Source organism: Eptatretus burgeri, chromosome 11, assembly GCF_056783735.1.
Source record: "Eptatretus burgeri isolate ZD-2024b chromosome 11, Ebu_testis_v1, whole genome shotgun sequence".
In the NCBI taxonomy this organism is placed as follows: domain Eukaryota; kingdom Metazoa; phylum Chordata; class Myxini; order Myxiniformes; family Myxinidae; genus Eptatretus; species Eptatretus burgeri.
The window spans coordinates 98,117,573-98,131,568 of NC_140971.1; the positions used below are offsets into that span (position 1 = coordinate 98,117,573).

General features: G+C 43.3%; 2 protein-coding genes across 9 annotated transcripts in view; one reads left to right on the top strand and one right to left on the bottom strand.

Annotated features, from left to right (window-relative positions):
• Positions 1-3,409, top strand: part of LOC147017726 (uncharacterized) — a 422,376-nt gene extending 418,967 nt beyond the window's left edge. For all 4 annotated transcript variants that reach the window (XR_015049613.1, XR_015049614.1, XR_015049612.1 and 1 more), the window contains one exon: positions 117-3,409. The gene's annotated coding sequence lies outside the window, so the exon portion shown is untranslated. The remainder of the gene's footprint in view (positions 1-116) is intronic.
• LOC147017732 (arrestin domain-containing protein 3-like) overlaps positions 3,290-13,996 on the bottom strand; it is a 45,976-nt gene continuing 35,269 nt past the window's right edge. For 2 of the 5 annotated variants that reach the window (XM_085847589.1, XM_085847586.1), the window contains exons 3-8: positions 10,048-10,195; positions 9,738-9,840; positions 7,953-8,209; positions 5,823-5,985; positions 4,855-5,009; positions 3,290-4,711 (exon numbers count right to left, since the gene is read on the bottom strand). In XM_085847589.1, coding sequence (XP_085703715.1) covers positions 4,679-4,711; positions 4,855-5,009; positions 5,823-5,985; positions 7,953-8,209; positions 9,738-9,840; positions 10,048-10,195 — 859 coding nt within the window. In that variant the 3' untranslated portion in view covers positions 3,290-4,678. Of the gene's footprint in view, positions 4,712-4,854; positions 5,010-5,822; positions 6,010-7,952; positions 8,210-9,737; positions 9,841-10,047; positions 10,196-13,996 lie in introns of all 5 variants that reach the window. The other 3 variants (XM_085847588.1, XM_085847585.1, XM_085847587.1) reach the window with 2 other exon arrangements.

The following is a 13,996-nucleotide window of genomic DNA, read 5'->3' on the forward strand; positions in this document are numbered from 1 at the left end:
TATATATATATATATATATATATATATATATATATATATATATATATATGCCAAATTTTGTGGTAATATGTGACAGATCTGCTTTCCAAAACTTAATTCAACATGTTTATTTACAGGTACTTCTGGTGGTGGTAGTGGTGGTGGTGGTGCTTCGTAGATGTAGATAATTTGTCGTGTACGTGTACCATGAATGAACAATGTGTGGAGAATGTGTGTTCAAATTCAAGTATGGACAAGATTGTGAACAGGAATCAAAGGCTCTGCAGAAAAACAGTGGACCTGAGAGAATCTTGTCAATTACAGATGCAAGTCAGAAATATGGAGATGACTTGCACATCAAATTGCATGGAGAGCTATCAGCAAATCCAAACTTGACAATTTTCTATCACAAAAAATGTGTCTCCAGGTATACTTCAGAGTCAAATGTGGCAAAATATGAATTACAGATTGTTCCAGAACAACCCCCAAGAAAACTACGAAAGTCTTGTGTTCAATTCAATCTTAGAGAACATTGTCTGTATTGTGGAGAGATTTGTGACCTTGAAAAGGACCCAAAGCACCCTGGGAGATGGAGACCTGCCTTCCTCTACCGCTCCACATACTCCGAGCATGATAAAAAGCCCTACAAAGACTTTTTGCTTGAAAGATGCAGAGTACGTAATTATGAATAGGCCATTCAGGTCAGGCTTCGGCTGGAGGGGGCCCTGGATCTACATGCTGTAGATGCCAGATATCACAGGGACTGTATGTGCAAGTTCATGGCCCTCCGAAACATCCAACCAACAGGAAGAAAATCAGAAACTGATGTGGTTGATCCAGGACTCCAGGCTGTCTTCAGCTTCATGCTGGAGAACAAGGACAGTCTATGGAATTCAGTTGAATTATATGATGTTTAAAGCAGTTGTAGTGTGAGGTCATTGTCATGCTCAAGTGTCATTGAGAAGGTGAAGGAAAGGTTCTCTGATGATGTCAGCTGGCAGTTGTCAAACCACAGTCAGTCATAGTGGTGGCAGACGACACAGACATCTTTGTCTTGCTGTGCCACTTCCGTCATCTTGGGAAGATCACTTCACAGGTGTGGATGGTCTCACCAATCAGGGGTCGGTCAGTGATTGACATCAATGCATCTGTAGCCAATAATGAAGAGATTATGGAAGATCTTCCAATGCATGGTTTGTCAGGATGTGACAGTGGCACCATACTTCTGAATTGGAAAGGGAGTTGCCCTCAAGAGTTCTAAGGAGCCAAAAGCATTCCCTCAGTTTACTTGGTGACATCACAGTTGAGCTGAAAGATGTAGTCAAACAATGCACATGCTTCGTCCTTGCATGCTATGGTGAGGAGGACACTGATTCAGCAAATGATGCTAGGTACAAACTGTGGATGAAGAAGGTGAGCAAGAACATCGCCAATGCTCCCAAGCTCCAGTCTCTACCCCCAACCGATGAAGCCCTCTGTCAGAATGTGGCCCGGGCTCACATCCAGGTTGCAGTCTGGAGGAACTCCTTGGAGCCAAACCCACCAGCACTTGACCCAGCAGCCCATGGGTGGTACATGGAGGATGGATCTCTGAGTGCAGTCATGCTTCCTCCAACACTGCACAGGCTCCTGATGCTCTGCTCAAGGTCATCCAATGCTCCTGCAAGGGGGAAAAACCATGCAACACGCGCAGATGCAGCTGCTGCAGTTCAGGCATGACTTGCACAGTGTTTTGCCATTGCGAAGGAGACGATGAATGCTGGAATCATCACACCAGGATAAATGATGCAATGGTGGAAAATGACTCTGATGATGAATATTGAGAAGCATGTTTATTTGTACGAGTGTGTTCAGTATTTTGTTCGACTGTCTGATTGTTCAAATCATTGAATTGTTACCGTATTTCAAATGACTGCATATAGTAACCATATTTTATGAGCATATATTGCAACAGGTTAAAAGATTATAATCAGGACATGATTGAAATTATTGTTTTAACATAGATATTGTGATTATGTTACTTTAATAATTAGTATGGTTTGCAAAGGTATGTGATTATAATGAATGTAATAGTGTGACATTCTGGTTCAACTTTGTCATTATCGGCTTGCCTCTTATTTGTAAATTTGTGTATGTAGTTTTCAAAAAGTGGTATTTGTAAATTTTGAAATCTTTTCTGAAAGTAGTTTTGAATAACAATTGCAGGAGTAATTACTTTTAAGTTTTGTTAACATGTTGTATCATAAAACCACATTTCATGTCATAAACGAACTAAGATGCTGTTCTCCGACGTTACTAAACTGGTACTCAGGTCATTATTATGTACATTTATGGAAAAATTATTAAACATACCAGTTTCTAGTACATAAATTTGGGTTTCTCACCTATTGAAACCCCTATTTTGATGCATCACATGCTTCTCTAGCATAATTTGAGGGCACTATAGTAGCGTTTCTATAAGCAGAAGCCATTTTGGCCGCCATCTTGGATTTTTCAAATTACCCAAGGGTGAGTTTCACACCCACCCTGGGATGTTAACTTCAACCCTATACTACAATAATTCACAGAGACAAAAAACTTTATCAGAGACTTTGAGGTTAGGGTAAAATTTCCAGTTTGGCAGACAGACTACTATGGATATATTTTTTAATGCAGTAAATAAACTTTGGTACCTCAGCGGTGATGAAGGTTTTGGTCCAAGTTTCATCAAAATTGTGTGTGTGTGTGTGTGTGGTTTCAGAGAAGAAAGCCAATACATATTTTGGGAGGGCAACCATATCCAGTGAACCCCAATTTATTTTTTTTATGCCGTGAACAAACTTTGGAACATCACTGATGATGAAGGTTGTGGTCAAGTTTCATCAAAATTGTGTTTGTAGTTTCTAAGAAGAAGTTGCAAGTGTTTGTGGATGGACAGAGCGCCATCCCATAATCTCCCCGTAACTACGCTCCAGGTGAGCTAAAAATCCTCGATTTTGCAAGTAACAAACAAACGAAAAGAAAGACAGTGGTGAGAACATAACTTCCGTCCACCTTAGATGGGCAGAGGTAATGAAGTGTTAATTCTTTAAAGCAAGAACTTTCCATGTTTTTAGGAACATCATAATCATTAACGTTGGGACAAAGATGCATAAAGAGCAACCTTTCATTTTGGTAACCAGCCTGTCCTTTCATGAAGATGAATAAAAAACAATTTTCTTCCACCAACTCATGGCAGATTGAACTACATCATAGAAAACTCGTGTAAATTGTACAAACCCCGCAACCCCTTCCCCCCAACCCCAAACACACAAAAAGATGATTCAAAAAGTACATTTTCTGCTCCCTGCCCCCCAACAGTGCAATTTATTACATTTGGCCAATGCAAGTATCAGAAGGAAAACAAACAAACAAAAAAAAAAACATCAGCCACGTCCGAGTACAAATATCCTGCACTATCAAACACCGTACAAAAGTATAAACTAGAAACAAAATTGCATGCAATATGAACCTTTGAGAAAAAACAAAAAGGCGACAATCTTATCCGCACCGGTGAGCTGTCTTCTCGGCTGCACGGCTTCCTCCACACGGTGCGTGCGATAACGGAAGGGTCAACCAAAAGTGCAGTGAATAAGCCGGTCAAAAAAAAAACAAAAAAAAGGCTCCGGGATGGGTGCATATGCTTCAAAGCCATTTCAACGACATCAATCAATGGAATGCAATGAATGAATCAAATGAAAAACGAATTATGGAGGACGACGAGCATGACGCTATCGGCAACACAAAGTGGAGCTCAGAAATCTTTTTTGAATGCTAAATTGATAGACTTTCCGTGACGATGTCAGGGTATGCCGGAATATCTCCAACATGTATTTATTGCACACACAACTACCTGTGGTTGCATAAATAAGTGACGTGGAATGCAGGCCTTCCGATCCACATGGAAAGGTACAAGTACTATGCAGCTCACCGAGCACTTCAGCATCCATTAGAGACTCTAAGTGCTTATTTGAATCTCCGAAAACTCACGAGGGGTGCATCAACGCCGGTGCATCTTGGTCCACGGTCGCACCGCCGTTTGCGACCCTTTCTGATGCTACAACCAAGGCCAACCATAGGTTAGAAAATTGATTTTAGAAGGGGGGCTTGAACAGTGTTATCATACCTCAGGTAATTTGAAATTGCACAATTCTAACTGGAACAATTTGTTTTGTTTTGTTTTCCATGTGAAGGAAGGCAAACAAGTTCACCATCAATGTATACTCATGACAATGGAAATCAGCTTCCACCTGTCAGACTACCAGCGATTAAAAACAAGAGGTTGAGAACAACCATACTGAATTGGAAGAAACATATCCTGAAGAAAACTACCAAAAGTGAAATCGACTACACGTATGAGCTTCTTAAGCAAGGAGTGGCACAAAGTAACAGAACTGCTCATCTCTACCAACCCCAAAGAAAATGAAAGCTGTGTCGGGCTCTCTACCTGAAGGCATTGTTGGAACCTATGTGAACTTTGTACTTGTTGCTTGCTCACCCAAATTCACCACCTTCTCTGTTTCACAAAGATAAACGGAAAACAACATGGCAAGCCAGCTTTCCCAACCATCGAAACAGGCTCATGCAGTGTCTGCCGCCATTTTCTTATGGATCCTTCGGTATGAAAGCAAAAAGTTTGCGTGGTCTCACACAAGCCCAGTAACAAAGACTTATACTCAGGTCAATCTCGCCTCGCCATCGGGAATGGATCCACCTGTTGGAAACAGCACCACGCTTCCATGAGGGTCGAGATTCTAACAGCGCACAAGAAAGAGCTAGCACTTGGAAATATGAATCGCTGGCCTCCTCCATCAGCTGCGAGATCAAGGCCGTAATGTGGAGCGGAAACAAACTCACCTCAGAATACAGTGGTGGGGGCTGAAAGCGGAACTCTTGCACGTACGCATACATTGGGTGGATGAGCACACCAGAAAACTCATCGGAACATCTCTCCACTGCAGAGATGGCCACTGCCTCCTCGCCACGCAATGCCTCCGTATAGTTTGGTGGCTCTGTGATTAAAGTGAACAATGTTCCTTGTTCACTTCACAGCACGGATCAATGGAATAATCAAAGTGAAAAGTGACAAGCGGTGTGACCTTCGTCGTACGAGCAGCTTTTATATCCCTACAAAACAGTACCGGAGCTAAATAAGGCATCCAAAGCAACCACCTGCTTCAATTCAACGACACAAAGTTTTTTTTTTTTTTTTTTTGTACAACTTGTCGAGGCTCATATGAGAACTAAAAGTGAGAGTTAGATCTCTCTCTCTCTCTCTCTCTCTCTCTCTCTCTCTCTCTCTCTCTCTCTCTCTCTCTCTCTCTCTCTCTCTCTCTCTCTCTCTCTCTCTCTCTCTCTCTCTCTCTCTCTCTCTCTCTCTCTCTCTCTCTCTCTCTCTCTCTCTCTCTCTCTCTCTCTCTCTCTCTCTCTCTCTCTCTCTCTCTCTCTCTCTCTCTCTCTCTCTCTCTCTCTCTCTCTCTCTCTCTCTCTCTCTCTCTCTCTCTCTCTCTCTCTCTCTCTCTCTCTCTCTCTCTCTCTCTCTCTCTAGATGTCCAGGTACACCTGCCGTGAAGCCTCCGCTATTTCAGAGGAAGGGTATAAAATATCACCAGCCATTTACCATCTCTTAGGAATTTACACCACACTGCACCGCCACTGCCATTTGGGCGAAAGGTGGTCGAATGCAGCACCAACACGTCAATTGTGCAATTTATCAGCGATGACGAGTTTATCGTCCAACAGATAATGACTACGTAATCGACAAGAAGGAGAAGGCAACGCCTTCCAGGTAAACGACAGAAACTAAATAACCCCATTCGACGAACCTTCAGGAGACTCGGGCAATGTGATCCGGAGACAGTGGATATCGAAGCTGCCTTGGCTGCTGACGCTGGATGTGCGGCTGCCAAAGCCATGAAGGGGTACCGTGCCCACGACAAGCGGCAAGCTCAGCGAGAGCTGCAACGCCCCAGGGATGTCCAGGTACACCTGCCGTGAAGCCTCCGCTATTAGCTGCGAGCCACAACACAGGTAGACTTAAACAAGCAGTGCCGCAGTATTTTTTCACCCGCCGACCACGGGGTCTCTGCACCTGGCCTTGGACCGATTATGGAAAACGCTTTATGCAAGATGGGATGTGTGCTTTGGACAGAAAGGAAAACTTGCTCTCTTTCAGTTTAATCAAAAGCAGAATAATGTTGGAGACAAAATTAAGTTCTGTGAATTTGCCTCAAGACAATGAAACTCATTGGATAAAATAAAATAGCAGCAAATAGAGTTCTGGATTAAATAATCTTGCAAGGTTACATGCCTTTAACTTGTAATGTAAGCATGTAAAGTTAGTTTATTATTTTCCGAACCTTAAACAAAATGAAATGTCGCACACCTGCAAGAGGATATTACACACCTAATCTATAAACCACAGTGGTGAAACCGGGGGCCAAATGTTCCCCATTCTTCCCTGCTGCCTGGATTTGCCAAGGCAGCACGGTCACGGTCAGTGCCAATCAGTCCCCATAGACCGGCTCTTTCTGACACACACACACACACACACACACACACACACACACACACACACCATCCCATCTCCAACTCTCTATATCTCCATATCTCTATATCTCTCTCTCCCTCTCTCTCTCCAGCTCTCACTCTAACTCTCTAACTCTCTCACTCTAACCCTCTCTCTAACTCTCTCACTCTAATTCATTCTCTGTCTCTCTGTCTCTCTGTCTCTCTCACTCCAACTCTCTAACTCTCTCATCCAACTCTCGAACTCTTTCACTCTCTAACTCTCTCTCGCTCTAACTCTCTCACTCTCAGCCCTGACTTTGTGAAGGAGGGGGTACACCATCCTGGATTTAAGGGATCTCTGGGTCGCTCCTGGGAAATTGATCGGCTGACTCCGTGTCGCAGGCTTGTTCGAAAAAACTGTCCAGGACTATGCAACAACCGCCACAGTGGCGCTGTTCCTTGCAAAAAAGCACATCTGGTAACCCCCATTGACCAACAAGGTCCTGGTCCATTAAAAAGGCACATTATCATGATCGTTGCTCACTCAACACAAGTGTATGTACCAATATTTAAAGGGTCACAATTAATCCCACCTCATTATGTCGGCAGAGTAAAGTTTGGCCAAAGTCTTTTTTCACAAACCAGCTGGCCAGACCCGACGTACGTTCGACTTGGGTAGGAATTTGGAATTGAGTCAGGATGCCAGCAATAACTCGCCTACTTTTCATGAAAGACACCTACCTACCCTTGACAAGACAGACATTTTCATAAAATGGTAAATATATTTCAGATACACCAGTGAATGTTATCAGGACATCTTGTTTTACGGCCACCCGAGGGACAGCACGCTTTGCAATAAAATACCCAGCATACGAAGGACGAATGCGAGTTTGCAGTCTGGTGGGTAATCACACCCAAACAAGACAGCTCAAAAGCAAGTGGACTACCTTCACAACCTCCTGTTGGACCCTTTCCTGCATAAATACTGTGCGTCATGAGCACAAAAACTCAGTCATTTCATTCTATTCAAAATGCCTCGAAGTTCATTTAAAGAACAGAAAAATAAGTCAGAAAATATAAAAACAGGGTTCCTGTTGAGGATGTACGGCCAAATAGCGATCAGGAGGGCATGTGACAGGACACAGCGATTCCACAATTTGGTATTATTCAATGCAGGGCCTCACGTTTACTCAAGCTGATGCAGGCAGACAGAGTTAGCAAGTGAAATGCTTGCCTACTTTCGCAGATCGAACAGGTTTAAATGCCATGCCAATTTGTTAATTCGAGCATTTTTGCCCGATGACCTTCATGCGATGCTTGTAAAACTACTCCGGAGACACTATAGTGAACAGTTTCACAACCAAGAGGGACACCCATGCGCAATTGCCTCTCCATCGCTCACCTAAAGGACCAGCCGGGCAGAGCTTCCGCGACCAGGGACTTACCAGCAGTTCGTACTGCACACGGATGAGACTGCAAACGAGGATAGACGGTGAAACCGGCGGGATTTTGAGCAGACGTCCATTCCACACGTCCGTCCGACCAGGAGGCACGGGCTCTCCTCGTAGATTCGTTACGAGCTGCCTCACGGGCTTCTGCTTGCCTTTGGCACAGAAAATCTGTGTTTGGTAGATGGCAGCCTTAGGCACAATGGGTCTCGAGGAGCAGTTTTCTATCTCCGCATGGATGGGAATGGATTCCCCTGCAGGAAAACACCAAAGCAGAGAAGCGAAGCAAGACATTTGAGCATCTGCTTTGACAGATACCGACAACAGATGGCAAAAGACATGCAATAATTTATATATTGTTTAAAATACGAATCATAACCAGATCACATTTTATGATGGTGTTACCAACACACATCCAAGAAGAATTCAAACTAATCCAGCAAAGCCTTGCATCGGCAGACTACGTGGGGATCAGCCAATTATGGATACACGAGTTTCCATTTCCGAAACAAGTTTTTCCATTCCAGATACGGGAGTTTCCAGCTTACTACAAATAATGTTAAATAAACTAGAACGGTACTTGGTAGGTGAAGTTCACTCTATAAAGGATGAACAGTTTGTGTGATGTATCCCAGTGATAGGCCGGATCTGGATCCGGACAGGATCCAAGATCTAATCAGCTTGTTCTTGTCACCTGCCCAACTCGTCCACCAACTTTTGTCATCATCGGTTAAAAAAAAACAACTTTGAGATATCATGCTATATAATATCTTCTTTGGTCCCATCTTTCAAAAACTATAGCATCCAGATCCAGGCCCTGGATCTTCACCAAATTGAATCAATTCGTCCTCGTTACACACTGGATGTATCCACCGAATTTCACCCGAATCCGTCCATAACTTTTTGAGATATCCTGCTCACTGATAGACAGACAGACAGACAGACAGACAGACAGACAGGTGTGAAAACATAACCCCATCCACCTTTGTTGACGGAGGTAATAATATACAGTTATACACGTACTGTACCACAAGTCATAAATTTGACAGAAAAAGGTTGTGGTTCATCCGATGAGGAAGATCGAGGTTGAGCAACTGGGGATTCAGATGTAAACAAGTCAGATATCTTAACATTTCGACTTCTTCGCAAACCGAACTGTAATTACTTCACCTTTCATACACATTGTATCAGAACGTATCGAGTCGTCGTTGAAGATTCCGCCACATTCAGTCATGCTCACAACATTACAAAGCACATCCAAGGCTTTGCTAAACTCGGAATGCTTTGTTGAAATTCTTGGAGCTTCACCTTGGTTTAAATTTAATATTGTACATTGTGGATTTCCTAATGTATTACACCACGATGAATCGGATGATCACATCTTACTACGGTTAATTCAAAATTACTCATTTGGTGGCCAAAGTGATGGATGTCCTCAGAATTGCTGCATGTGTAGAACGACAAACAGCTTTATTTACTCAGGTAAAACACAATACAGGTGATACGGTACAGGTGTAAAGATGAACAGGATGAGCGCAGAATACCGTACTCAAGTACATTGTTGCACATAATCTAATGGATCATTCTGCTCTCGAGTATATTCTTCCACGTTCGTTCACTGGGATATTCTTCCCAACCCCCCCCCCCCCCCCAATCTCCCTGGACCATTTCCGATTAATTGAGGCTTTACCTCATCAACAATTAATAAGTATTTCACATCAATCACTCTATAATGGATTTTTAAGATGGTGCAAAGTCATAATGCGTACCATTGTTCCTTACCCGGGCAGTAACCCTTGCGCTGTATTTTGGCTGAAAGTGAGATGGGTCCTGATGTGCAAAACCAACAGCAGAGGGTTTTCTCTGTCGTTCCTCCAGCAGGAGCCTTTAATGACGGGAAGACGATACACTGTAATCCGCCTCGAATCGTAAAAGGTATTTTATCAGCCTGCGGATGTTTATCAGCGATTATAAAGAATAGACCGGGATATCAACAGTCAATAAATAAGAACAAGATGAAGCAAAGAATGCCTACAGAACAGTAAGCATCTTGTGCTGAATAAAGAGATCTACAATCGGTGCCAAATCTTACCATCAGTTCTGGTGTCCCGATGTCGACTTGATCAATAACTGTAAACTCAGCCTTCACCTTTTGTACAAGAGCCCAAGGTCTTCCCAGCTCCACTTTAACCCAGTAGCGAATGAAGCCGTACTTCCCTTCAAATGAGGTAGCAAGTGGTCTGTGGAAGGGAAGAGATTACCTCTTAATGGGAAGCAACAGACGTGGCACGTTAGGAGATCGGGACCATACTCTGTGCAGAGCGTTGGTGCTGCCGAAGCAGTCTCCTTGGCTATTGGACACAATTCTGGATGGGTCGCCACTCCGACACAGGATACCAGCAAGCTGGCACTCATTTTGCCAACCTCAGAAGGATGACAGGCAGAGTCAACCGTTCATGGTATTAATTCAACAGCTGAGCGGGATTTGAACTCAGGACCCGAGGATCCAAAGCACACCACCCTAACCATTAAGCCAATACCAAACTTGCACGTTAGGCTCCAGAGAATGTCGCGCAATTCAAACGTGTAACATAAATTACAGTACCTCCCAAGATAATCAACTGTTAAATGACAACAGACGAGCAGAGAACACCATCGTCTGCCATGTTTGAGATACCAATCAAACACTGTATATTTCACGTTACATCATAATATAAATAATAGAATAATCAAATAATATTTCACGTGTAATTAGATATCTGTGATCAAAGCGATCGCCTGGGGTAAGCCTTCCCCGGCTCCCGCAATCCAATGATTGCATTCCTGTTTTTTTGGAACGCCAAACGAAACTTACCTTCAGCATTTTGGGATCGAGTGTAAATTAAGAAAATGTGTCCCCATCTACGATCTATCCATAAAACTCAACGAAGCGTGAATCGGAGTAAAATTATTCAAGTTATGATCAAAAAGGTGTTTCTTGTTAATTAGGTCACAATCTGAAGAAAAGTAGGTCAAGGACACGAAACAAGTTCCAGGTGCACAACTTCAATGCAACTCGGCTATTATGATGCAAGAACATGTTGGAAAGCCAAGCGGTCTTTGAGATTCCGCTTGGGCAAAACACGCATTCTTTTTCTCAAACTGCCATTTGACCTTGACCTTTAACTCGGAGGGGTATGATGTAAATCAAGCATAAATGTGCCTTTCTCTAGGGCCTAGGCTACATCGAAGGGGAAATTTCGTTATGATCGGACAAACTTTCGTCGAATTTTGGTGAAAAATGTGAAAATGTCGATAATTAGGTGATAACCAAAATAATTCTCATTATTATTGATGCAAAAAATCATTCCGAAAGACCCAATTCTCAGGTCCCCAAAGACATCCAAGATACAGCTTGGAAATCGACAGAAAAACCCCCAAACAGAGGTTTCGTATTCCTATGGGTGTCGTAAATCTGGGCTACCATTAAAAATGGGGCAGAAATTGTAAAAAAAAAAAAAAAACCTTCCAACACCCATAAACCTCTCCATATCCTATTGGGGGAAGCTTAATTATCATCACATTCTGGACAACCCGGTCAAACCTCAATGCCGAGTAATATTCCAACCAAGTAATAACAGTCGAGAGGTCGGGCTAATGGCTCGTATTAACAAAAGTACACATCCACTTCCCTTTATATCAACAGCTTGTTGAATATTCCTTCCCCTCCGGCCTCCATAAACCATGAACCCAGTGATAATGAAAGGTGGACGTACAGTACTCAGACCACTAGAATACCAAGGCCATCTGACTTCCTTTACAAATATCTCATGATAATGTTTGCAAGGATTACGAATGATCTATATTTATTTTTTAATAATACTCAGAGAGTATGGAGGGAGTAAGTCCAGTCTGGTGGGGGAGGGGGGGGACTGGTAGTAATATTTGGAGGTTGTAAACCAGGGAGGGGAGGGGGAGGGGGGAGAGGAGGAGGAGGAGGGGGTGCAGGAGCACGGAAGGAAGAACAAGAAGAATAAGCACGAGGGGCAAGGGGAGGGGAAGGGAGAGAAGAGCAAAGGAGAGGATGAGGAGGAGGAAGGGAAGAAAGAGGTGGGGGTGGGGGAGGGGTGAGTAACATTGGCATCGTTACATAAAAAATTAGAGATACCAGATGATTCAGAAGAGGAACCAACTGGTGGAACCGAAGCACATAGGGCCTGTGTTGTGGGGCAAATCCCCGCAGCCACCTGTGCAAAGGAGCGAGGAGCCGCTGAAGCAGCGAGGATTTTTCGATCCGGGTTTAGTGGTGATTTGAGAAGGGGAAAGAGATCTTTTTATGGTTATATTTATAGGAGCAGGAGCAGGTGCTTCATGGGAAGCTTCTGCTTCTGTAATGGGAGCATTATCTGGGATGGGGAGTTGTTGGGATGAGGAGCCTTCATTACCAGTTTTATTCGGCATGTCTTTGGGGCACGATCATTTAACATAGCCGAATTCACCACAACCAAAACACACAAGGATTTCTGTGTTCGCATATCCCATACAAGTATGTCCTTCGATTAGAAAGGGAAAGATTGCCTGAAACCCTGAAACACCTGGCGGTAAAATCATAAAAACAATCCGACGAAATGACATGATGTGTTTAAAATTATCATTCCGACTACGGAACAGATCATTGTTAATGGGGATACAACCGTGCAGTATCGTTTTAAATGGGATACAATCTGATCACATTTAACAAAAGGTGGTAAATTTGAAATCACAACTTCTTTTTTGCGGGAGTATCCAAAGGGGGAAAACGAAACATAAATATCGGGATCAAAGAAAAGTTCGCGCTCGACGACTTGGGCAACCATCGGCACTTGGGAAACGAAAAAAACAATCTTTTTGTTCATACGGGAAACCGCCTTAACATTCTCAATCCCGATAATCTCACAGACACCAACAATTAACTTCTCCATGTCGATCTCCGACGGAGGAATACACACTATCCCATGTTTCCTGGTTAGCGCTTCAAATGAAGCATACCGCGAACTTTCACCCGCCATGAATCTTCAATGGCCGGTTGTACGAAATAAATCGGCGAACACCGTTCAAACTTCGACGGGTCGCGAGAAAACGAGAACAATTTAAACGAAAGAAAAAGGTATAATGAATACAAAATAAGTAAGCAAATAAATAAATAAATAAACGCGATAAACTAATAATGCACAACAGGAGATCGGCACGGGCACCGCCCAAAGCACAACGAACGTACCAAATAGCGCCGTAAATGCTCTTCTCTCCCTCTCTCTAACTTTGGAAATGGGGAGAATGGGGGCACAAGAGGAGAGGTGGGGGGCGGGGGGAGAAAAAAGTTGCGCAGCTGGGCAAGGTAGACAAGAGAGCACAAGGGACAACACAGGGTTAACACACGCACCAACACGCCGCCATGACACACACTTTTTGAGTGTGGAGGGATTGATCGAGTATTTCAGGTTAAACTTTTAGCTGGCGTCAGGTCAGCTGTCCAACCATTGAGTGAAGAGCGGACATACATACATAATCTCTCACACACACACACACACACACACACACACACACACACACACACACACACACACACACACACACACACACACACACGGATACTTCGAGACCTGAGAGGGCTCCATTCCACTTTCTGGAACCCGCATATGGAGATAACAACCAACAACACGCACGCACGCACATGGCCGATATCGGCAATTTTTGAAGTCTGCAGGTTGGAGTCAGTGTGATTACCGACCACAGTACGTACTGTATACAACCCAGAAACCTTGAGTAGCTTTCCCCCTTGTTTTGGGGAAATTTCAATAAACTAATTATAAAATCAATGCTGCATTGTCGACGTTTCAGGGAGATGTGCATAAACATTAATCTTTAACAGCTGACAAGCATCATGTGACGAGTGAAAAAAAAAATTGGTTCTGCAATTTAGAAAACACGTTAATACGGCAAACGGCTCAGAAATCAGGTGTTATCAAATATAGTATACTTTGAAACTCCCAAAGAGAAACCGTATAACCATTCTAAAGCACACC